Below are 25904 nucleotides of genomic sequence, written 5' to 3' on the forward strand. Positions count from 1 at the left end.
TGTGATAGACCCATCTCCTGAGGATCAAGTCAATAATCCATTGGAAGGAGTTCTGCGGTGCTTGTGGATGCAACCTGGAATGAAAGGGTTGTTTTAATTTAAGGTGTTGATCATGATGTAATTTTAATCTCCCAAATTACTAATAATTTGGAGAAGCAGGGATTGGTGGAAGGAACCTCACGATTGCTTATTAATGCTAACTCAGAAGAATGACCCCTAGTACCGCTCCCTACACACTATTTTAGTCATAATGTAGCCTTGCTGGAGCTACGTACAATCCAGAGTAGGCCTTGGCAGAATAGTAACACAGTAAGTGTCAGCTAACCAAGTAAGCACGTTCCTGATCTGAGAGGATGGTGCAGAGACAAGAGTTCTCAAGTAACTATGTAAATACTTTCCTGAGATGGTCCAGGAACACCCCGACCTCTCAAAAATAAAGAGGGGATGGCAGGATAGTGAATGAGGATGATTTGTTCGATGTACAAGGATAAGGATGGTAACTAACGATACCTAGGGCAGTGGTCTCCAAACTTTTTTGATCGTGCACCGCTATCAGTAAAAAAAATTTGAGCACGACCCTGCGGCGCGGCTCTATAGTTTTTGCCGCCCGTAGCAAAAAAAAAAGAAAAAGGCACTTGGACTCCCGCCCGAACTGCCGAAGCAGCGCTGCTCTGGCAGCGCTCCTCCTGCCGTGCACCCCGAAGGATCCTCTTGCATCCCCTGGGGTGCGCACACCCCACTTTGGAGACCACTGATCTAGGGAGTAACCCGTAACTTGTTTGTATCAGTGCTGAGAGTCTCCACTAGGTGTCAGCATTACACAGACACGCCCCTCCGTAATCAAGAGCAGAATTATGTTTTACGTGGTGGCGCCGAGCAGTTCCAAGGATAATTGCGAACACTAATGGATTATCCATTCTTTGCACTTATACACAGCCAACCATCCACAGATCCCAAGGTGCTTAGGGTGAGCCTGTTTACACTGACTTTAGAGAGGATGAAATTAAGGCAGAGGCAATAACCAACACCCTGGTCGTGTTCACATACTCAGTAAGTAACAGACCTAGGTATAGAACCCAGGCATCCTGACTCAGCTCCTCTCCCCGCTCCCACCAGACTTCCCCCCTTACGGCCGCAACTCTCCCCCTCTTCCGCCCACCTTCCCCCCCCCACCTCCCAGGACTGCCCCTCCCAGACCACCCCTCTCCCCGTCGCTTCCCCAACCCGGGCCACCCCTCTCCTCTCCCCTTCCCTTCGGGGCTGCCCCTTTCTCCCTCCAACCCTCTCCCCCTTCCACCCACACACACGACCGCCCCTCTCCCCTTCTCTCCTCGGTACCCCCCCCCAGGGCCACCCTTCTCCCCTACCCTCCCTGTGGCCGCCCCTCTCCTCCTCTTGTCATGGCTCCCTCTCGGGGGCCACCCCTCTCCCCTCATGGCTCCCCCTCCCTTCCCTCTGGGGCAGCCCCTCTCTCTCCCTTCTTCCCCCTCTCCCTGGGGCCACCCCTTCCCCCCCCCCCCCGAGGGCCACCCCTTCCCTGAAGCTGCCCCCTCCTTCTCCCCAGCACCACCCTTCTCCCCCTCCCCGGAGCTGCTCCTCTCCTCCATCCCTGGAGCCGCCCCTCTCCCCCTCCTTGCTTCCCACCACCCCGGGCAGGGCCAGCTCCAGGCACCAGCTTAGCAAGCAGGTGCTTGGGGCGGCCAGTCCTGGAGAGAGGCAGCATGTCCGGCTATTCAGCGGCAATTTGGCAGTGGGTCCCTCACTCCCACTCAGAGCAAAGGACCAGCCTCTGAATTGCTGCCAAAGTGCCGCAGATCACGATCGTGCCACAGATCACGATCATGCCTTTTTTTTTTAAGCTGCTTGAGGTGGCAGAAACCCTGGAGCTGGCCCTGACCCCAGGGGCCACTGCTCTTCCTGGGGACACCCTTTTCTCCCTCCCTCCCTCCCCCCCTCACCACTCTGGGACTGGGTCTCTTCTCCCTCCCCGCCCCAGGCCTGCCTTCCCGGTCCTAGTATCAGGGGACCTGGGTCTCCCACTCAGCTAACACAGCCGCTTACCAACTCTTGACGCAGGGGAGGATGTCGCAATGGGGATTTGCTGCCTTTATACAGCTACTTCCCTAACGCACCTCCCACAGCTCGTCATCCTCTTGTCTCCAGTTCAGAGAGTTTCTGTCCTTCCCTCCAATTTCCCTTGTCAGCAGTTTCCCTTCCCTCCAATTTCCTGCTGTTATATGGCCTGCCCAGCTCATTTCTGGGTCACTGTCCTGTGGGGTTTTGCAGGTCTCTGGCCTGATTCCCTGCTCCCTGTGTCCCATGGTACTGTCCCTCCACATCCCTCCGCTATGTACTGTATATATACACACACATATACACAGTATAAGTTTTAAACAAACAATTTAATACTGTGCACAGCAATGATAATTGTGAAGCTTGGTTGAGGTGGTGGAGTCAGAGGGTGGGATATTTCCCAGGGATGCCTTGCTGCTAAATGATGAACTAGCACTCAGCTGAGGCCTCAAGGGTTAACACGTTGTTAATGTAGCCTCACATTCTAATGATCAGATCGCCCATTACTAATAGCTGTCTCTCCCTAAAAACTGGAGTTCCCTCCCTTGGAGAGGTATCCTCAGTGCGAGAGGATACCACAACATCATCTGGAAGGAGGATCCCAACTATGGAATCATTTCTCTCTGCTCCAGTGGGATGTTCTCCTTCCCTGAGGCTTTCATCCTCCTCAACAGCACAGAGGCAGTTAGACCCGGAGGCGGGACCGTTCTACTGTCCCAGAAAGCCTAATCTATGTACCTTGCTGCCTCCCTTAGCTCCTCCAGCTCAGCCACCCTGGTCTTCAAAGTCATACAGTCTCTGAGGGCCAAGAGCTCCTTGCACCGAATGCACACAAACGCCACCCGCCCATAAGGCAGGGAATCATACATGCTGCATTGGGTGTAATAAACTGGGTAGCACCTCTGTTGCTGGGCTTCTGCCTGCGTTCTCTTTTTACTCCTGCAGCTCGTTCCTTTGTTGTTGTTTTGATTTTATCAGGAGGTGTTTTTTGGCTTCAGTTTAAAGAAGTTTAAGGAATGTTAAGTGTATGTAGCCCGTAGGGTGACCAGACAGCAAGTGTGAAAAATCGGGACAGAGTTGGGGAGTAATAGGAGCCTATATAAGAAAAAGACTCAAAAATCAGGACTGTCCCTATAAAACTGGGACATCTGGTCACCCTAGTAGCCCATCCTCCAGTTCCCCTTTATAAACCCCCTCGCAAAACTCCCCTGTTAGCTGCTCCTGTTCACTAGCTCCTCTGGTCACTTAGGAGTGAGCTTTTTAAAGCCCTGGTCTTCCTGAATAGCCCCGTCCCCCGGTTAAGGGCTGATGGGTGATAAAGGGCTTAGGGATCAAAGCCTCGTTAAGAAGCTCGGCTTAGCGCCCACATCAGCTTGCCCAGTAGGTTTAAAACAAGCCAATTTTCACTTCTTTTTCAGTGGACGTGGCTAGTAATTTCTTTGACTTGTTTTTGGGCTTTTCCGGCTCTTTAAGGGGCTTGTTATTTCTTGTTTTGGGCTTCCTGCTTGAAGTGGCTTATTGATTGTTGCTTGTTTTGGGCTTCCAAAGGAGTGGCTGCTGCTTTTTATTTATTTTTTTTTAATTTCCCTCCGGAGAGCATGATTGGCTCCCGGTTGCACAATCCCTATAACCAAAAGAAAGGATCTGGAGAAGACTGACAGGCCCCAGGGCCAATGGGAAGAGGCCAACGCTCCAGGTCAGCCTGATTGACAGGGCACTACAGGCCAATGAGGGAAGGGATTCAGGGAACCAAGAGCCCAGGAGTGGATGAATTGACTTACTTCATGCACTTTGGATGATCCCCCTCCCAGCACCAAGCTGCCATGTACCCACTCTCTCCTCCATGCCCACCTTTAACATGCATGTCTTCCTTCAAACCCCGATCTTCCCACCATTCCTCTGACTTCCCTCCCAACACATGCTTCAGAACAATTAGGGAACAAACCAGACACTGCGCCTTACTCTGATGTTCAGGTGTGTGGCTTTCTATTGCCTTCCTTTCATCTCCCTGCATTGGCATGGTGCCTACTGTAATGATGCTGGCCTTGGTGGGACCCAACTGAGAGTGCCAATTCAGGACAAATTGCTTAAAGCAGGGCAGTTACAGCCCAGGGCTGGGGTTTTTCCACCTCTAAGGCAAAGCAAACCAGCCAGACAGAGAGGACTTCGGTTTTACCCCACTGGCTAACCACAAGTCACACAAGCAATTCCCTTAGACACTCCAGTTTCCCAGTATCACCACCAGCACCACTTGTTATGGGGATGAATGGTTATTCCCCAGTAAAAGAAAAAAGGTTATCTTGATCCCAAAAGACCAAGCCCCAGACCCAGGTCAATATACAAATCAGATCTTACCCACAAATCACGCTGTTGCCAATCCTTGAGAATCTAAAATCTAAAGGTTTATTCATAAAAGGAAAAAAATACAGATGAGAGAGTAAATGGAATCAATTACATACAGTAACGGCACAGTTCTTGGTTCAGGCTTGTAGCAGTGATAGAATAAACTGCTGCAGGTTCAAATCAAGTCTCTGGAGTACATCCCCCACAGAGATGGGTCATCAGTCCTTTGTGTAGAGCTTCTGTTTGTAGCAAAGTTCCTCCAAAGGTAAGAAGCAGGACTGAAGACAAGATGGAGATGAGGCATCAGCCTTTTATAGTGAAGAACTTCAAAAAGATCTCACAAAACTAAGTGATTGGGCAACAAAATGGCAAATGAAATTTAATGTGGATAAATGTAAAGTAATGCACATTGGAAAAAATAACCCCAACTATACATACAACATGATGGGGGCTAATTTAGCTACAACGAGTCAGGAAAAAGATCTTTGAGTCATCGTGGATAGTTCTCTGAAGATGTCCACGCAGTGTGCAGAAGCGGTCAAAAAAGCAAACAGGATGTTAGGAATCATTAAAAAGGGGATAGAAAATAAGACTGAGAATATATTATTGCCTTTATATAAATTCATGGTACGCCCACATCGCGAATACTGTGTACAGATGTGGTCTCCTCACCTCAAAAAAGATATTCTAGCACTAGAAAAGGTTCAGAAAAGGGCAACTAAAATGATTAGGGGTTTAGGTAAGATTAAAGAGGCTAGGACTCTTCATCTTGGAAAAGAGAAGACTAAGGGGGGATATGATAGAGGTATATAAAATCATGAGTGATGTTGAGAAAGTGGATAAGGAAAAGTTATTTACTTATTCCCATAATACAAGAACTAGGGGTCACCAAATGAAATTAATAGGCAGCAGGTTTAAAACAAATAAAAGGAAGTTCTTCTTCACGTAGCGCAGTCAACTTGTGGAACTCCTTACCTGAGGCGGTTGTGAAGGCTAGGACTATAACAATGTTTAGAAGGGGACTGGATAAATTCATGGTGGCTAAGTCCATAAATGGCTATTAGCTAGGATGGGTAAGAATGGTGTCCCTAGCCTCTGTTCGTCAGAGGATGGAGATGGATGGCAGGAGACAGATCACTTGATCATTGCCTGTTAGGTTCACTCCCTCTGGGGCACCTGGCATTGGCCACTGTCGGTAGACAGATACTGGGCTAGATGGACCTTTGGTCTGACCCGGTACGGCCATTCTTATGTTCTTATGTTCTTTTCCAGGTGTAAGAACACCTCTTTGTCCTTACTGTGGAAAATTACAGCAAAATGGAGTCTGAAGTCACATGGGCAAGTCCCTGCATACTTTTCATAGATTCATAGATTCTAGGACTGAAAGGGACCTCGAGAGGTCATTGAGTCCATTCCCCTGCCCTCATGGCAGGACCAAATACTGTCTAGACCATCCCTGATAGACATTTATCTAACCTACTCTTAAATATCTTGAGATGGAGATTCCACAACCTCCCTAGGCAATTTATTCCAGTGTTTAACCACCCTGACAGTTAGGAACTTTTTCCTAATGTCCAACCTAAACCTCCCTTGCTGCAGTTTAAGCCCTTGCTTCTTGTTCTATCCTTAGAGACTAAGGTGAACAATTTTTCTCCCTCCTCCTTATGATACCCTTTTAGATACCTGAAAACTGCTATCATGTCCCCTCTCAGTCTTCTCTTTTCCAAACTAAACAACCCAATTCTTTCAGCCTTCCTTCATAGGTCATGTTCTCAAGACCTTTAATCATTCTTGTTGCTCTTCTCTGGACCCTCTCCAATTTCTCCACATCTTTCTTGAAATGCGGTGCCCAGAACTGGACACAATACTCCAGTTGAGGCCTAACCAGCGCAGAGTAGAGCAGAAGAATGACTTCTCATGTCTTGCTCACAACACACCTGTTAATGCATCCAAGAATCATGTTTGCTTTTTTTGCAACAGCATCACACTGTTGACTCATATTTAGCTTGTGGTCCACTATAACCCTAGATCCCTTTCTGCTGTACGCCTTCCTAGACAGTCTCTTCCCATTCTGTATGTGTGAAACTGATTGTTCCTTCCTAAGTGGAGCACTTTGCATTTGTCTTTGTTAAACTTCATCCTGTTTACCTCAGACTATTTCTCCAATTTGTCCAGATCATTTTGAATTATGACCCTGCCGTCCAAAGCAGTTGCAATCCCTCCCAGTTTGGTATCATCTGCAAACTTAGTAAGTGTACTTTCTATGCCAATATCTAAGTCGTTGATGAAGATATTGAACAGAGCTGGTCCCAAAACAGACCCCTGCAGAACCCCACTTGTTATACCTTTCCAGCAGGATTGGGAACCATTAATAACTACTCTCTGAGTACGGTTATCCAGCCAGTTATCCACAAACCTTATAGTAGCCCCATCTAAATTGTATTTCCCTAGTTTATCGATAAGAATATCATGCGAGACCGTATCAAATGCCTTACTAAAGTCTAGGTATACCACATCCACTGCTTCTCCCTTATGCACAAGACTTGTTATCCTATCAAAGAAAGCTATCAGATTGGTTTAACATGATTTGTTTTTTACAAATCCATGCTGGCTATTCCCTATCACCTTACCACCTTCCAAGTGTTTGCAGATGATTTCCTTAATTACTTGCTCCATTATCTTCCCTGGCACAGAAGTTAAACTAACTGGTCTGTAGTTTCCTGGGTTGTTTTTATTTCCCTTTTTATAGATGGGCACTATGTTTGCCCTTTTCCAGTCTTCTGGAATCTCTCCCGTCTCCCACGATTTTCCAAAGATAATAGCTAGAGGCTCAGATACCTCCTCTATTAGCTCCTTGAGTACTCTAGGATGCATTTCATCAGGCCCTGGTGACTTGCAGGCATCTAACTTTTCTAAGTGATTTTTAACTTGTTCTTTTTTATTTTATCTTCTAAACTTACCCCCTTCCCATTAGCATTCCCTATGTTAGGCATTCCTTCAGACTTCTCGGTGAAGACCGAAACAAAGAAGTCATTAAGCATCTCTGCCATTTCCAAGTTTCCTGTTACTGTTTCTCCCTCCTCACTGAGCAGTGGGCCTACCTACTGTAAACTCTTTGGGGGCAGGGACGGGGTCCCATGACCCTTCTAAAGAGCCTGGCATGTGGCTGCTGTACTGACAACTTTCACGTGCTTTAGCATCTGGGGGGGGGGGGGCTGCCCGTGGTCAGAGGAAGGCTCATAGTTCCCTTTCTGCTGCACTGTGGGCGGTTTCGTCCTTTCAGAACCATTTGTTTCAAAGGAACCTAGTCTGTGGGAAGCTCTGATTAGTGCCCTTGGCAGGTTTTTAAATACAACGAGAAGGGGCCAGGTTACTTCTCCCCCCCCCAAGCCCCGCCTTTTACATTAACAGCACAGCGCTTTACCTGCAGGCCGTGTCTTTACTTAGCGCTCCTAAAGTGGGCGGGGGGGAGCAGAGAGACGAGCAAGCCCTCGGTTGGGAGCCTGGGGGGAGGGGCTGGAGATGGGATCGTTATTGGGGAAACTGGAGGGAGAGGAGAGGCGGAGAGGAGAAGAGGCACTGGGAAAGGGGAAGTGGAACCAGGAGTGCAGAGGGAAAGGGGAAATGAAACCGGGAGCTCGGGGCTGGCCAGCCTGTGGAGGGAGGGAAGGGGAGAGAGGAAGCTCAAATCATCACTTACGGAGCTGCTTGTTTTGGGGCGGCTTGGGCTTGTTTTAGAACGGCAGGGTCGCATTTATCTCAGGAGACTTGGCAACTTTATGTATATTTCAGTCCAGCAGCAAGAACACCACAACAAACACACACATTATGGTATTGGAAACGGCTCCCTGTAGGAATGTGCTACCTGTAGCAGTTACTGCTATGCAATGGATTGCAAGTAACTGCTATTGTAAAATACTGCTACTGGACGTAGCAAATGCCGACAGGGAGCAATTTGTCCCCTGCACTCTTGTTGTCTCCTGCACTCATGGCAGGACAAAGTGTTATCTAGATCAGTGGTTCTCAAACTTTTTATTCTGGGACCACTTGAAAATTGCTGAGGGTCTTGGCAGACCACTTCATGATCTTTCCAAATGTTGTTTGTACCGTTAGCCAACTATTGTAAAGTGCTGTGGATAAAAGCGCTATATTAAAAAGAAGCCTTAATAATAATTCAAGTTTTTTTGTTTTACATGTAAAAGCACACAGCTCATATTTTAATATCAGTAGTCTTACCTTCCTAATGCGATGGATGTGCCCAGTAATGAGCTGCCAAAATCTTAACAACCAGTTCCCTCCTCACCCCACAAGGGGGTCGTGGCCCGCTCCCACCCTCTGGGACTCCTGACCCATCCACCCCCCTTCCCTGTCCCCTGACTGCCCCCCACTGCCCCATCCACGCCTCATCTCATTCCTGATGGCCCTCCCAGGACCCCTGTCCCATCCAACCACCCCTTCACTCTGTCCCCTGACTCCCTCTGGAATCCCTGCCCCTGCGGGGGGGGAGGGGGAGAAGTGGGGTGGAGCATTCAGGGGAGGAGGCGGAGTGGAGGTGAGCTGGGGGCGGGACAGGGAGCTGGAGCACCCACGGGGTCAGCGCCTAAGGTGCCACTTTTGGATAACGTGCCCCGGGGGGAGCGGCCGCTCCGCCTCCTCCCCCTAGCTACACTCCTGGGTCACTTCAACTTACTGGTTGTTAAATTTAGAAGCCCTTTTAGAACCAGTTGTCCCGCACAAGACAACCAGTTCTAGAAGGGCTTCTAAATTTAACAACCGGTTTCCGCGAACCGGCTCCAGCTCACCACTGGATGTGCCCTCTCTCCCCCACCGTGGCAGCCCCCGAGCTGGGGCCGGGAAGGAGCGGGGTCTCTCCCCGGAAGCCGCAGCCCTGGAGCTGGAGAAAGTCACCTTACTCTGGCCGCCGCAGCCCTGCACATCCCAAATTCCCCCACCCCTCTTTTCACCCCATTGTCCGCTCCCACCTACCCCCTATTCCCTCCAAGGCTACCATCTCACCTTACATGTGCATCTTCTCCAGAGTCCAGGCACCTAATTAGTGGAGCCATGCCTGTATGACTTTACTAATTAGCTGGGTGGCTTTTCATTATCTCATGTATGGCAGCCCAGGAATGCACCTTAGAGGAAACTATCTGTGGACCACCTAAATGGAGCATGTTTCACGGATCACCATTTGAGAACCTCTGATCTAGACCGTTCCTGACATGTTTGTCCAACCCACTTTTTAAAATCTCCACTGATGGAGATTCCCTTCCCTAGGCAATTTATTCCAGTGTTTAACTACCCTGACAGCTTTTCCTAATGTCCAACTGTGATGGGTTGGATCACAGAAACCCCCTTGGGAACTGCCAACTGATGTGCCAAGACTACTTCTGCCCCTGCTTTCCCTGCCAGCTTGGGACTCCAGCACCCTGTCTTGTTGAGCCAGACATGCCAGTCTGCTCCAACACAGATCCAAGGGCTGAACCACGTGCCCCAAAGCGACAGACTTAACTGAAAGCAACTTACAAAATGGTTCCTGTCTTTAACACTCAGATGCCCAGCTCCCAATGGGGTCCAAACCCCAAATAAATCCATTTTACCCTGTATCAAGCTTATTAATACATACTCTGGGTTAATTAATAAGTAAAAAGTGATTTTATTAAATACAGAAAGTAGGATTTAAATGGTTCCAAGTAGTAAGACAGAACAAAGTGAATTACTAAGTAAAATAAAATAAAACATGCAAGTCTAAGCCTAATACAGTAATAAAACTGAATACAGATGAAATCTCACCCTCAGGGATGTTTCAATAAGTTTCTTTCACAGACTGGACACCTTCCTAGTCTGGGCACAATCTTTCCCCTGGTACAGCCCTTGTTCCAGCTCAGGTGGTAGCTAGGGGATTTCTCATGATGGCCGCCCCCTTTGTTCTCTTCCCCCCACTTATATATCTTTTGCATAAGGAGGGAATCCTTTGTCCCTCTCTGGGTTCCCAGCCCTCCTTCTCAATGGAAAAGCACCAGGTTAAAGATGGATTCCAGTTCAGATGACATGGTCACATGTCACTGAGAGACTTCATTATCCACTTGCCAGCACACACGTATACAGGAAGACTTACCAGTAAAACAGAGCCATCTGCAATCAATTGTCCTGGTTGATGGGAGCCAGCAAGATTACAAACCACCATTAATGGCCCACACTTTGCATAATTACAATAGGCCCTCAGAGTTATATTTCATATTTCTAGTTTCAGATACAAGAGTGATACATTTATACAAACAGGATGACCACACTCAGTAGATTATAAACTTTGTAATGATACCTTACAAGAGACCTTTTACATGAAGCCTATTCCAGTTACATTATATTCACACTCATTAGCATATTTTTATAAAATCATGTCGAGTGCAATGTCAGACCAACCTAAACCTCCCTTGCTGCAATTTAAGCCCATTGTTTCTTGTCCTATCCTCAGAGGTTAAGGAGAACAATTCTTCTCCCTTCTCCTTGTAACAACCTTTTATGTACTTTAAAACGGTTATCATGTTTCAGGCTTCCCTCATAGGTCATGTTTTCTAGACCTTTAATAATTTTTGTTGCTCTTTGCTGGACTTTCTCCAATTTGTCCACATCTTTCCTGAAATGTGACGCCCAGAACTGAACACAATACTGCAGTTGCGGCCTAATCCGCGCAGAGTAGAGTAGAAGAATTACTTCTCGTGTCTTGCTTATGACACTCCTGCTAATACATCTCAGTATTATGTTCCCTTTTTTTGCAGCAGTGTTACACAGTTGACTCATATTTAGCTTGTGATCCACTATGACTCTCCAGATCTCGTTGCACAATACTCCTTCCTAGGCAGTCATTTCCAATTTTGTGTGCTTCCAACTGATTGTTCCTTTCTAAGTGGAGCACTTTGCATTTGTCCGTATTTAATTTCATCCTATTTACTTCCGACCATTTCTCCAATTTGTCCAAATCATTTTGAATTTTAACCCTATTCTCCAAAGCACTTCCAACCCCTCCCAGCTTGGTATCATCCGCAAACTTTAAAAGTGTGCTGTCTATGCCATTATCTAAACCATTGATGAAGATATTGAACAGAAACGTATCCAGAACTGATCCCTGCAGGACCCCACTCGTTATGCCCTTCCCGCATGACTGTGAACCACTGATAACTGCTCTCTGGGAATGGTTTTCCAACCAGTTTTGAACCCACCTTATTGTAGCTCCATCTAGGTTGCATTTCCCTGGTTTGATTCTGAGAAGACTATGTGACAAAGTATCAAAAACTTTACTAAAGTCAAGATATACCACATTGACTGCTTTCCCCCATCCACAAGGCTTGTTACCCTGTCAAAGAAAGCTATCAGGTTGGTTTGACACGATTTGTTCTTGACAAATCCATGCTGACTGTTACTTATCACCTTATTTTCTTCTAGATGTTTGCAAATTGATTGCTTAATTATTTGCTCCATTATCTTTCTGAGTACACAAGTTAAGCAGACTGGTCTGTAATCCCCTGGGTTGTCCTTATTTCCCTTTTTATAGATGGGCACTATAATTGCTCTTTTCCAGTCCTCTGGAATCACTCCCGTCTCCCATGACTTTTCAAAGTGGCTCAGCTATCTCCTCAGTCAGCTCCTTGAGTATTTCATCAGACCCTCATGATTTGAAGACATCTAATTTGTCTAAGTAATTTTTAACTTCTTCTTTTCCTATTTTCACCTCTAATCCTACCTCATTTTCATTGGCATTCACTATGTTAGATGTCCAATCACCACCAACCTTCTTGGTGAAAACTGAAACAAAGAAGTCATTAAGCAGCTCTGCCATTTCCACATTTTCTGTTACTGTACGCTGACCCCCCTCTAAGCACATTGCCTTTTTAAATAGATCAGCAAGTGGAGACAGCAGCTGCTGCCAGCAAGCTCCCTTAGTCCTGAGCCCTGTCGTGTCCCCGCTTGCTCTGTGGAGATGGGGTAAAGGAGCAGGGGACAGGAGACATGCTGACATTTGCACACACACACCCCCCGCACAGCAAGCAGGAGGCTCCCGGGAGCAGCTCCAAGGCAGAGGGCAGGAGCAGCACACGGCAGTGGGGGGAATCATTAGCCTGCTGGGCAGCTACCACACAGGGAACTTAGGGGAGTGGGGAGGGGGCTGCCAGCCCACCCTGGTTCCAAGCCTCCACCACTAGCTCCAACGGGTAGTGGCGTGAGGGGGGAACTGGAAGGAGAGGGGAGAGATTCAAGCCTCTGTGACCCACATTTGACGTGTCCAGCTTGGCCTGCCCTGATTTTGACAGCTGTCTTTCAGCCACAGGCAGGTAACGCTGACCCCAATGGAAGTGTCGGTGGGGCCCCACTGAAGCGAAAGGCCCCGTTTGTTCCTGATGCTCCATGGGCCTGATTCTCCCCCGCTGCCCTGCACCTTGTGTCGTCCCTCACACACGTACATAGCGAAGGGACGGGGGGGACAGCACCATGGCGCACAGGGAGCAGGGAACCAGGCCAGAGACCTGCAAACCCCACAGAACAGCGACCCAGAAATGAGCTGGGCAGGCCATATAACGGCAGGAAAATTTAAGGAAGGGGAACTGCTGACAAAGGGCAGAAGCTCCCTATACTGGGAACAAGAGGATCACGAGGGTTGTGGGAGGTGCGTTGGAGAAGTAGCTGTATGAAGGCAGCGAACCCCCACTGTCACGTCCTCCCCTGCGCCAGGAGTCGGTAAGCGGCCATTTTAGCTGAGTGGGAGACCCAGCCCCACAGATACTAGGAGTGGGACAGCAGGCCTGGGTAGGGGGGAAGAGACCCAGTCCCAGAGTGGTGAGGGGGGGAGGGAGGAAGAAAGGGGTGTCCCCGGTAGGCCTGAGGGAGAGAGAGGGAGAAGAGTGGGCCCCAGGCGGCAGAGAGGGGTGGTCCCTGGGGGGGGGAGGCGGGAAGGAGGGAGGGGCGGCTCCAGGGAAGGAGGGAGAGAGGAGAAGAGCAGCTCCGGGGATGGGGGAGCAAGGTGGGGGCAAAGACACAGACTGTCGGGCTGTGGCTGTGTGTGTCTGCGGGGAGGGGGCGGGAAAGGACACAGACCCATGGGCTTTGTGAGTGTGTGTGTCTCTCTGCTTGGGGCAGGGGGGGAAGGACACAGACCCATGGACTGTGTGTGGGTTGCAGGCTGAAGGAGCTGATCAGTTCAGTGCGCTTTCAACTTCGCCTGTTCCAAAATGACGTGTGTTGCCCTCTCTGGCCGGGGTTGCAGCTCGGGGCCAGCCTGGCTCTGCTTCGAGCAGGGCTGCCCAGAGGATTCAGGGGGCCTGGGGTCTTCGGCGGCGGGGGGCCCCTGCCTTCGGTGGTAATTCAGCGGTGGGGGGTCCTTCCACTCTGGGACCCGCCGCCGAAGTGCCCCAAAGACCCGCAGTGGGGACCCCTCGTTGCTGAAGACTGCCCTGGGACCTGCTGCCAAAGACCCCAGGCCCCCAGAATCCTCTGGGCAGCCCTGAGTATGTTAGACAATGACGAATGAGATGATGCTTATTTACTACATAATTAACTTTTCATTGGTGACGTGTGCCAAGCTGCATTAGGATGGTAAGTGGCATTTAATTAAATAAAGCTGCAGATAATATTTCTTTCTTAAACAATCTTGCACCCAGTAGCATAGCTCCTGGGTCCCTCGGAGGATCAAGCCCTTTATACCGTCCATGGCCTATTGTGCCATATGTATAAAGCTCAACATGGAAAGTTTGATGTTTGTCCCCTGATTTTTTCTCTTTATATAGAAAAGCAGCCGTTAACTCAAAGTTTTTGATATAGGCTGATGGATTCAGCATATTGCTTTTTAATTAAATCTTTTAAGAGATTATAATACGAGAACAGGCCGGGCAGAGACACTGAGGCACGGCCAGACGGGGCCACACTTTCAGTGGTGGATGGAACTGATCAAACTCCCATATCTGGACACTGCAGGAAACCGATTGCCCCAATGAACTCCGATGGATCAGGTACCCAGCTTGTTCCTGCTACTTGTACTTTGTGTGCCTGGATGTGGCCAGAGGGCTCGCAGTGGGCAGGGGCTGTTACCCCTCTGAAATCCTGGCCCCCGTCTCCCTCTGGTCCACTTCACTTTTGCGTTCCCTCTCTGTGTGAGAGGCACACATGGGACACCATCGCACGGAGGCAGGGCCCTGGGTGTGCATGAAAATGAGCCCGTGTTTGGGGGTGGCAGGTACTGCCGTCTGTTCCTGCGGTTTTTGCCGGCGCAGCTGCTGCGCCTACCAAGTGTGAAGAGGGGATGTTGAGATCTCCAAATGTCTCAGCTGCTGGAGCTGGGAGCCTCATCTCCCATGGGGGCGGCCAGGGGTCATTCCCCTGAGTAACACTGTGTCTGTGTCTCACAGTCACTAACTGAACTCCCCTTTGTCCTGAGAATCAAGACTTCAAAGGAAACTTGTTCCTTCAGACAAGGAGGGTCAAGGATTGCAGGGAGTCTGAGAGATCAGACCCCCTGTGTGAACCCTGCAGTAGGGCCCAGAGAGGCCAGTCCTTAGTCTGGGGGGGCCGGGGGCAAACTATGGCCCAGGGGCCACATTCGGCCCTCGAGCTCCTGCCGGGGAGCAGGTCCAGGACTTGCCCTGCTCCACATGTGCTGTTGCTCCGCATGGCTCCCAGAAGCAGCAGCACATCCCCCCTTCAGACTCTCAGCACAGAGGCTCCTGGGGGCGGAGGGGGTGCAGGGAGGAGATTTAGATCTTCTGTTGTACATCTGACACCTTTGCTACTCTGCCCTCATGTAACTGCACTTGGAGCTAGAGAAAGAGCCTGAGAGAACCCAGCGGGTCTGTCCCAGAATGGCTCCCCTCAGGGTCTCCCAGTGACTCTTCTGTTAAATGCTGTAAACCTGGTTGTATTGTAGCTGCAAATAGAAAAACCAGACCCCTTTTTTCTCCGACTCACCCTGGGAATCACAATAGATATTTACTGGCAGCGGCTCAGGCATCGATACCATGAATAAGTCTGCTCTCCAGAAGCACTCATGGCTTTGTCTCTTTCAGGCCCTGGGTCTTGGCTCAGGAAACGTGCTTCCCATCAAGTCCTAGTCCCAGCTACCATCACAGTTTTGATCATCATCATCGTTACTCTAGCAGCACTTTTAGCAGGTAAGGGTGTGGTCCACCCAGTCTCTGCTCCCCTGGACTGTCTGTGGGGCGGCAGGGACGCTACTAACCAGTGACTCCAGTGGGTCTAGAATGGCTTGTCCTGGCTCACCTGTTAGTGACACAATAACCCTCCCTACTTCTGAGTATGAGCCGACTGCACGGGCCCTTCAGATGTATCCTGGGTGTTAGGCCTGGCTGACCCCACCGCTGCTGCTTCCCCGAAAGGGTTAATCTTCAGGAGGCTTTCCCAGGAGTTTGTGTGACCCTGTCCCTGCTGCTGCACTGGGGGAAGGAGGCGGGGGTGGGGTCTCCAAAAGGCAGCTGTGGGGGTTGGTGCCTGTAGATGGGTCAGACTCACCCCGCAGCGCCTCCTGCTGGTGACTCCGGGAATTAGCTCTGTTCCAGCCCTGGAGCGCCCTCTGCAGGCAGGTGATCTGCCTGTCCTCTGGCCCCCGTGCCCCTCCCTGGACCCAGTGCCCTTTCACATGGGGTGCTGCCCCTGGCAGTAACCCCTTTCTCTTAGGGTCTCCCCTCCTTGGGGAACCCCCACCCTCTATCCCCACCTTGCCTCAGTGTATGGCTACTGCCAGTCATTGTCTAGCCCCACACTCTGGGGCAGGCTGCAGTATCAGCCTATTCATCACAGGCAAGGAGGGTTTGGACCTGCTGCCTTGGCCTACCCCTGGGCTGCCCTCTGCAACCCCCAGGACCTGTTAGCCCAATGCTAGGCCGCAGCCTGGGGCTTTCCAGGCTGGAGCTCCCCAGCTCCTCTGCCTTTCCCCAGCCCTGCTCTACTCTACTCTGGTACCCTGTCTCTAGCTCCCTGCAGCTAGGCCTTTCTCTCTCTGAAGCAGGGGCGGCTCTAGGAATCCGGCCGCCCCAAGCACGGCGGCATGCCGCAGGGGGCGCTGCCGGTCGCCGGTCCCGCAGCTCCAGTGGAGCTTCCGCAGTCATGCCTGCGGGGGGTCCACCCGAGCCGCGGGACCAGCAGACCTTCCGCAGGCATGACTGCGGAAGGCCCGCCGGAGCCGCCTGCCGCCCTGCCGGCAAAATGCCACCCCAAGCGCGCGCTTGGCACGCTGGGGTCTGGAGCTGGCCCTGCTCTGAAGGCAGAGAGAGACTGTCTGTGCTTCTGACTTCCCTTGGGGCGTGGCCCCAGCTGCAGCCACTTTCCCAATCAGCCCAGCCTAAAGGCTGTTTTCTTGAGCTTCGGCCCCTTCCCAGGGCTGTTTTTAACCCCTTCAGGGCCGGAGCAGGGGTCCACCCTGCTACAGTGCCCATTGAAATTCCCTGGGAGCCTGTGACAGACTCGCTGGCTTGAGGCTGCTGGGGAGATCCCAGCTGAACGGTCTCTGGACAGGGTGACTCCGGCACTGACCTTTCTAACCCAGCTCAACCCAGCGGTCCCCAAACTGTCTCAGTCATGCCCCCCCCCCTCACCCAGTCCATGCCTGCAGCCAGAGCCAGGAGTGAGCGGGGCAGGATGGAGGAGGGGGAGCCAGAGCAGGGGGGGTGAGTGGGGCAGGATGGAGGAGGGGGAGCCAGAGCCAGGGGGGTGAGTGGGGCAGGACTGGGGAGCTGCTGGTACCTCTCTTTGGAGCCTTTGCTGGGTGCTCCTCCAGGCTCTTCCTGCCTCCCCGTGGTGGAAGCTAGTTACTGCGGGTAACCGGACTTTTAGTGTCCGGGCAGCTGGGGCTGGGGGCAGAGCAAAGCTGGGTGGTGCTTCCTCTCCAGTGACCCATCTGCACCCCCCAAGGGGGGGCACAGTTTGGGGTCCAGGGAAGCCCTGTCTTAACCTAGAGACTGTTCCCATTGCTGAGGTTCTGGTGCCATGCTGTGGCCATCTTCTGTCACTGAGAATTACAGCACTTGTTTAAAACTAATTCACGTGGCTCCGAATACTCGGCACAGGCTACTTTTAAGCCCAGGATAAAGTGCTCTGGGCTGTGCTAGTCCCCCCCACCCTGGAATGGGAATGTGCTGGGAATTCTCACTGGTGCGGACTCTTACATAAAACACATCTCTGCTGGGCCGGGTCTAGTGTCAGATTCTCGGGGAGCCTGTCCCTTGCACAGATCAGTGCAGTCAGGGTTTGTTTCCTGATGTGAGTCTAATCCAGGGGTGGGCAAACTATGGTCCAGGGGCTACATCCGGCCCTTCAGACATTGTAATCCAGCCCTCGAGCTCCCACCAGGGAGTGGGGTCCAGGGCTTGCCCTGCTCCACGTGTGCTGTGGCTCCCAGAAGCAGCGGCACATCCCCCTTCCAGCACTTACGCGTAGGGAAAGCCCAGTGGCTCTGCACATTGCCCCTGCCCCAGGTGCTGCTGCCGCAGCTCCCATTGGCCCGGAACCACAGCCAATGGGAGCTACAGGGGCAGCGCCTGTAGATGGGGCAGCACGCAGAGCCACCTGGCTGCGCTCCGCGTAGGAGCCAGAGGGGAGACATGCCTCTGCTTCTGGGAGCTGCTTGAGGTCACAGCCACCTGCAGCCTGCATCCCTGAGCCCCTCCCATGCCCCAATCCCCAGCCTGATCCCACTCCTGCCCTCCAAACCCCTTAGCCCAAGCCCAGAGCCCCCTCCTGTACCGCCATCCCCTCATCCCCCCCCCACCCCAGAGCCCAAACCCCCAGCTGGAGCCCCCGCCCCGCATCCCAACCCCCTGCTCCAGCCCAGAGCCCTCTCCTGCACCCTGAACTCCTCATTTCTGCCTCCCCCACAGAGCCCACACCCCCTGCTGGAGCCCTCACCCCCTCCCGCACCCCAACCCCCATTTCATGAGCATTCATGGCCTGCCATACAATTTCCATACCCAGATGTGGCCCTTGGGCCAAAAAGTTTGCCCACCCCTGGTTTGATCCCATCTTCATCCCAAGGTGCATCTCTAAAGCAAAGAGCCTGGGGAGGGGGGCCAGCTAGCTGGGTTAGGAGGATGTCCCTGGGTTGGTTAGACCCAGTGTCCCACACAATCATATTGATCTATGTCTTTATTTGGTGTCAATATTTGTCTGTGCCAGCCACTGGGTAACGCTCCCCCTTCCTGCCTGCTCCACACCTTCATGGTGAATCTGGGGTTGCTGCACTCTGCTCTGCGTGGCTTGTCAGCTGCACTTTCTGTGAATTTGACCCGCAGAAAGTTGAGCCACTAAAGACGAGGGGGTCGGTTGCCCATCCCTTGTGTCAAATGGCTTATTTCCCCCCTCAGCACAGCGGCCTGGAGTGTAAGGCGCCTGCAGCCTGGATCTGAGGGATTCTCTCCCCTCATTCACTCAGATACAGAGTCAGGCTGGGGGTAGAGGACACAGACTCTGACCCTGTTACTTGCCTCTTTCAGTGGAAAAATCCAAATCACCTCTGGCTGCTCCGGGCCCCCCTGCTGGGCCCTGCTGCCCGGACGGCTGGATCGGGTACCGAGGGAAATGCTATTATTTCTCAGAGACTGACGGGAACTGGACCTACAGCCAGAGCCAGTGCTCTGCACTCAACGCCTCCCTGGCTGTGATCGACAGTGAGCAGGAAAAGGTGAGAGAGCGGCAGATGCTTTATCCCAGCAGACTGGGCTTGGCAGGGCTGGAATGGGGCTGGGCTCAGCCCCAGGGCCCACAAACTGCCCTGTTGCCTCTCCTCAGAGTGTTTCTGGTGGCTGAATCCCAGGCCTGGCTAGAGCTGGGCTCACAGTCAGGGATCACTCACGCCCAGCTCCCCTTCCTCTTTCCCAGAGCCCCAGGTGGGAGGATCCCCCTCTGTAGGGCTGGGCCGGCCCGATCAGCTCCTGGCCTGTGGAGAACCTGCCTCTGCAGCTCACCACAGCCAGTGACTCAGTGGTGTGGGGGCTCCGTGCCCCTGCCAGGGGAAACACTCAGGCTCTTGGGCTCTGCAAGGGGTGAGCTCTGCCCTTCCTCAGGGCAGCTCCCGCCTGTCTGGCAGCAGTGGGGAGTGTGTGTGTGTGGGGGGGGGTGGTCGCTATGTGCAAAGCTTCTGGGAAGGAGCCTGGCAAGGAGGGCAGAGGTGCCTGCAAAGAGGTGCCCAGAGGGGAGTGGAGAAGGATGGGGCAGGTCTGTCCATGTAACATGGATGTGGGGATGGAGCTAGATGGGGGTAAAATGGCTTCTGAGCAGCCCCAGCTCCTGCACGTGCCCCAGGCTCCCAGCTGAGCAGGCTCCAGTAGGATGGGACGTCCAGCAAACCGGGATTCTCAGCCAGCGATCGGTTCACCGGCTGAAGCTGCTGTCAGAGGAGCGGAGCTGCCAGCTCTGACCCCTACCAGCCTAGACAGGGACCAGTGGAGGGGAGAACTCCTGCCGTTACTGAGTCCTGTCTTCATGACCCACAACTGGCTCATTCGATTGTGCCTTGTTCTCAGACTCCCTCCAGCATGGGCTGAGCTGGTGTCATCGGACCCAGGGCTCTCAGCTGGCAAACTATGGGTGGCCCATCCAAACCTGAACTGAGAAGGGGTCACACAGAGCCAGAGGGGCAGGCGAGCACCACAGCTGGGGGCCTAAACACAATCTGCCTTGTCTTATTTTTCAGGATTTCCTGCTGCGCTATAAGGGCTTCCTCGACCGTTGGATCGGCCTCCAGAGGGAGCCAGGCCAGCCCTGGAGATGGCCCAATGGCACCGAATTCAACAACTGGTGAGTCCCTTTCTGTAAGGCGGTCGCGGCGCTCTCCCTGTCCGTCAGGGCAGGAGACCACACCCTTCGCTACGACGCTTCCAGAGCACTTCGGTTCAGGGGGAAACGGGCTCACAGTTAGTGTCCCAGGCCTGCAGTCCAGCCGAGCAGCGATAAGTCTGTATGTCGGGGCCCTCAGTCAGGGCGGGACAGTGATCCAGTGGGGCTCCGGCCTGCTGTCACTCAGGCAGTCGCAGAGAGTGTATTCGCCCAGGGCCCCCAATCAGGGCAGGTAAGGGGCTCTGGACGGCTATCATGCAGAGCCACACAGCAGTGTAGGGGAGATTAGCTCTCTGGTGGGAGAGTCAGCAAACCATCTGGTGTCCTAGTTCAGGCAGGTGCCACCAATGCAGGCCTCCTGACCACAAAGTGGGGAGGCTGCCACCCCTGACGATGGGTAGGGGGACACAGGCCCTCCTGCTCCACCACATCCCAGCCCAGGGCCCTAACAGTGGTGGAGTGCTCTGCCACGAGTCAGCAGGGAAATCCGACCGCAATACGCTGTCTGGCTTGCAATCAGTCACACAGCAAAACCCTATTCAGCTTCCCTGGGCTCCTTCCTACACCCCCAGTCCGGGTACCTGCATTTTGGGGCTGTCATCAGTCTTGCTCGGGTAAAGGGCAAGCAGTAGCTTCAACAGCTCCTCCGTGTCCCCGGTGTCTGGCAGCTCTGGCAGCCCTTCCGGGTCTCTGGCATAGGAGCAGCATCCATCAGGTCCAGGCTCCAGCAGCAAGGGAGAAACATCCAGCTCCTCCAGCAGCTCTGCCCCAAATGAGCTAGTGGGCCGGCCTTTTATAGTTCCTGTTCCTGTCCCGCCCCCTGCTTCTGGCGGGGTGGCTGCAGGTATCCCGGTTCTGCCCACCAGGGGGTGCGGTTGTGGCTCTCTCTCCGCCCATCAGGGAGGGAGACCACACCCCGTCGCTACACTCTCCCTCCAGTAACATTGTCTGGGTTAGACCACAGGTGCCTGCCGTGCTGCCAAAAGATGAAGAATATATTTAACCAAGGTTGTTTGGGGTGGGGGAATGTGTCTGGGGTCTTATTGGTATTTGGTTTTCATGGACTAAAACCAGTATTCCAGCAGCGTTTGAGTCCCCCGTGCAGTGTTGTTATTATTTGTAATTCGTAGTAATGTAGAGCCCCTAGACCAGGGCCCCATTGTGCCAGGCGCTGTACGATCACAGAACAGAAAGATGGTCCCTGCCCCACGGGGTTTACAATACACCATAGTTCTGGGCCCAAGGGCGGTTGCTGGAGGAGACACTAACCAGAGCTCCCCCTTCCCCATTGGGCTGTCCGGGTGGAAGTTAGACTCCCTACGCCCGCTCTGAGGAGTGGTGTGCGGAGAAGAACAGGGTCCTTCACTGTTGGGGTAATTTGAGGCTGTAGGGAGACATCTCATTTCACTACTAACAGTCTGTCCTGACAGCCCATCGGGTTTGAAACAGGCCCGCGGCCTCTCTGACAGTCCCCCAGCTGCCCGGGGAGGATCGTATCAAACTCTTCTCCGCAGAGAGCTGCTGCTGCTCGCTGCCTTGTGAGAGGCCTGTGGATTCTCTCCCCTCCGCGCCGAATGGGCCTGGAGAGAAGGTTGGGGCTAGGGGAGAGCGTCAGGCAAAGCTGAGTAGTGGGCAAGTCGTGCCTAATATCTACCAGCATAAAGACTTCTCTGGAAGCCCCAGCTGTCGTCTTTCAGCCCCACCCCCTTTCTCCTCTCCCTGCCCTGCAATGGCCACTACTTGTGTTCCTACACCTTTATTTTCCCCTTTGTGCCAGGGAGGAGTCTAAAGCCAGGCCGATGCCTCTGGATGCAGCTGCTCCTCTGGCTGCCCTGCCCTGTGGTGGAGTCTCCCCCTGTCCGTGACTGCTGGGTAATGCCCAGCCCCTCCCTGACTCCCACCCCTGGGTCTGTGTTGCAGGTTTCTGATAAGAGGAGGTGGCGACTGTGCTTTTCTGGTGGACGAGGGTTGGTTCAGCAGCTCGCGGTGCAGCACAGGGAGACGCTGGATCTGCAGCAAACTCGATGCCTGTACAATGGGGCAGGAATGTATTGTGGAGTCAAAACTTTGAGACTCTTAGGAACCAGGCCTGGAAAAGCTTTATTGGGGACACACCTGCCACTACCTGAAGATGAAGGAGGCTGGGTCTATATTCTTTATAGACTCTCCCCAGGGGCAAATAGGTCTCCAGAGTTAGATTCCTTGGGGCTAGATGATATTTTCCCTTTGCTCAGTTTAATGCCATTAGTTTGAGTTCTCTGCCCCCACATGGCTTCTGCTTAACCAGCCTCTTCCCTCCTTAGGGTTCTCCCCTCTCAGTTCGTGGCCCAGCACAGAGGTTCCCAAACTGGTAGAGGAGCTCGTTGGAAGGGACACACAGTAACAAGCTGACTCCTTTAAATGACGCTGGTCCAGCCCCCCTGTGCTAGAACAGGTGTTCCACATTTGGCCAGTTAAGAGGGCAGGGCAGCGCTTGGAGCTATAGACTGGCCATGGAGGAGGAGGTCCTTGAAGGAAGTTACGGGATGTTGCTAGGGGAAGGCTGATGAGGGGATTGGCAGATGGATTTACCCGCTGATGTCCCCATGCTGGAGCCAGAGGGAGCTGAGGGCCAGCGGAGCAGTGGCAGGGCCGATCTGCTAGAGATGAAAGGTAACAGAACAAGGCGAGTGCTGGATATTTCCCTGGTGAGGATGAACTCCCAGGGGAGAGGCTGTGGGGGTTGCTACTGGGAAGAGTGGGTTTGCACTCCCACTGGAACACCCGGGCTGGCTGACATGGCAGAAGGACAGGAGAGGACCAAGAGCAGCCCAGATGTGGTGGAAGACACTAGAGTGTGCTCCATTGATGGACCAGATGTCATGGGATTTTAAGGACTATATGCGCTGGGGGTGATAATTGGACTCTCTTTTGGAACCTTGCCGTGGACTAAATAAACTGAGCCTAGGGATGGGTCTCATCTGGGTGGATAAGCTGTGACTTTAAAAAAAATCTGAAAAGATCAAATTTTGATTATTTAAATTAAAACAGATTTTTTTTATTTATTTTTACAAATAAACTTGTGTTGAAGCCTAAACATGTCCTTAACAATAAGATGTTACATATAAAACTTAATACTAAGCAGGACATATTTGCTGCCATGTTTTAATGACAGTCAGACACTGAACTGCTGGAAAGCCTGGGCTAAGCACCTGGAACCAGAGTTTGCTGAAGTGCTAAACCAACTTTTGACAGCAATAGCCTCTTCTGTAGGTGTAGAGAGAATATTTTCTTCTTTTCAGTGTATTCAACTAATTCATTTAAAGTTAAGGAACCACCTGGGGAGTTGGCAAACTAGTGTTTCTGGTTGTTTTTTTCCCCAATGTGTGAATAAAAAACTAGGTGTGAGAAGACAAGATCTACTAGTTCTAAATCCTGAGGGACATGGTGACCAGAAATAAATAATCAGTTCAATTCACTAACTGCAGCTACTACTGCCTTTGTTTAATAAATCGGCTTTAAATGCAAACAATGGTTTGATAAGAAAATAAGTTTATGTATCAAACACAGTTAAGGTAGTTTTTTTAAATAAAACATAAAAATGCTGATTTTTGTGCACTTTTGATTGAATGTATATCCAAATAGAGCTTGACTTAAATCACAAGTAAAAGATTAATCTAGTAATAAAACATGTACAAATTAATCTGAATAAATGTACAGTAAGCTCTATAATTGCTCAAATGCATGTGTCTAGGTATGGTGTATCCTCCTGGTTAGCAAAAAGAAGCACCACATTGAGTGTAAAGGCTGTATTTAAAGACATGCTCATCTGAACTCATGGTTATCAACCAAGACGAATTCAGGAAAATAAAAAGTACAAATGCAAAACAATTTAAATTGATGATTTAAATCCAGGGTTCCTGTTTGCTGATTTGAATCATGCTTAAAATTGTTAATTTAAAATCAAAAGTGATTTAAATTAATCCACCGTGGGTATGATAGAAACAAGAGCCTGTCACACAGTTCTTAAGGAGGAGGGCAAGCGGGGATGGCAACCTCAGTGCTGTGGGGGCTGAGCCACAAGGGGGCACATGGGGCTGAGGTGGAATCATGTACAGTCCCCTTGAAGGGGTGATGGAGCCTGGGGCCAGCAAACCCTGCTCCATCACATGGCTCCGTTAAGGAAAGAGGTACCCAAAGAAGCAGCAGACCAGCTGAAGAAGGTGGCTACCGTCTTAACATGCTAACACCCAGCTGTTAGGGTAACTGCCAGGAAGAGGCTGAGGGCAGAGAGCCTGAGGAGAACTGCAGGGGAACCTTGAGACTCTCTGGAATAGGAACCAGCACTGAGACTGGGGAAGCCAGCTCGAATTGCAGCACAGCCCTGAGGAGAAGGGCCGTGAGGTCCCTTAACCACGGGGAGGGAGTTGAGTCAGGTACCAGGGCAGGAGGAGACCAGCAGGAAGGACTCGCTGGCAAGGCTAGGGACTGCAGTGGGACTGGCAGAGCTCTCTGGGCGGGAGGTGGGTGGGACAGGAATCTAAAGCCTTGGCACAAGAGTGAAAATACTCCCTGGGAGCAGTGTGTGCCTCAGGGGTACAGTGTACACAAGTCTCCTGTAGGAGCAGAGACAGATTTACAGTCAAACACAGGGTGCCCATGCACGGGGCCCCCCCAGCGCCAGGGCCAGGCAGCTGCAGGAACAGAAGCTTGGTCCTGCCAGCCCCTGGGGCTCCTGCTGCAGGCTCTGCACCCACCGGCAGCCAAGCTCCCCCCTCCCCCCAGTGTGCCGTGTTCCTGCCCCTCCCTCACCGCCAAACAGCTGTTTGCCGAATTGCTGGTGCTCAAGTCGCTCCGGGAGGAAGGGGGCGGGGCTGCAGCACACTCAGGGGAGGAGGCAGAGAAGAGGCGGGGGCAGGGCCTGGGGGAAGGAGGTGGAATCAGGGCAGGGCAGAGCAAAGGCAGAGTCCCCAGCCCCCCCTACACATCCCCCCCAGCCCCCTGCTGTGAGCCACTCTTACAGACGGCCCCCCCAACCTGAGGCAAATACTCACCAGCAACCACACAACACACAACAAAAACACCAACCTAGGAACCAATCCCTGCAACAAAGCCCGATGCCAACTCTGTCCACATATCTATTCAAGTGACATCATCATAGGACCTAATCACATCAGCCACACCATCAGCGGCTCGTTCACCTGCACATCTACCGATGTGATATATGCCATCATGTGCCAGCAATGCCCCTCTGCCATGTACATTGGCCAAACCGGACGGTCTCTACACAAAAGAATAAATGGACACAAATCTGACATGAGGAATCATAACATTCAAAAACCAGTAGGAGAACACTTCAACCTCTCTGCTCACTCAGTAACAGATTAAAGGTGGCAATTTTGCATCAGAAAAGCTTCAAAAACAGACTCCAATGAGAAAAACTGCTGAACTTGAATTAATATGCAAATTAGACACCATCAGTTTAGGCTTAAATAGAGACTGGGGGCATGGTTACACTTACAAATTTGCAGCGCTGCAGCAGGGTGTGAAAACACACCCTCTCCAGCGCTGCAAATTGCGGCGCTGCAAAGCGCCAGTGTGCCGTTATTCCCCACAGGGAGGTGGAGTATGGACAGCGCTGGGAGAGCTTTCTGGGAGAGCTCTCTCCCAGCGCTGGC

General features: G+C 52.0%; 2 protein-coding genes across 5 annotated transcripts in view; one reads left to right on the forward strand and one right to left on the reverse strand.

Annotated features, from left to right (window-relative positions):
• The window catches only part of LOC120392530 (killer cell lectin-like receptor subfamily B member 1B allele C), a 126081-nt gene that overhangs the window by 93142 nt on the left and 7035 nt on the right, over positions 1-25904 (reverse strand). The gene's annotated exons all lie outside the window — the stretch shown is intronic.
• LOC120392531 (C-type lectin domain family 2 member E-like) lies at positions 13134-24861 on the forward strand. Of its 4 annotated transcripts, none has more exons than XM_039517352.1 (6): positions 13134-13149; positions 14273-14417; positions 15468-15572; positions 18906-19093; positions 20105-20208; positions 22025-22142. In XM_039517352.1, the coding sequence occupies exons 2-6, from the start codon at positions 14399-14401 to the stop codon at positions 22110-22112; spliced, it is 504 nt and encodes a 167-aa protein (XP_039373286.1). In that variant the 5' UTR covers positions 13134-13149; positions 14273-14398; the 3' UTR covers positions 22113-22142. The 4 variants fall into 4 exon arrangements, with proteins under 4 accessions (XP_039373286.1, XP_039373285.1, XP_039373283.1 ...); XM_039517351.1 differs by lacking the exon at positions 22025-22142 and adding an exon at positions 22551-24861 and having other exon boundaries at positions 13135-13149; XM_039517349.1 differs by lacking the exons at positions 13134-13149; positions 22025-22142 and adding an exon at positions 22168-24861.

This window comes from Mauremys reevesii, unplaced genomic scaffold (assembly GCF_016161935.1).
Source record: "Mauremys reevesii isolate NIE-2019 unplaced genomic scaffold, ASM1616193v1 Contig1, whole genome shotgun sequence".
In the NCBI taxonomy this organism is placed as follows: Eukaryota; Metazoa; Chordata; order Testudines; family Geoemydidae; genus Mauremys; species Mauremys reevesii.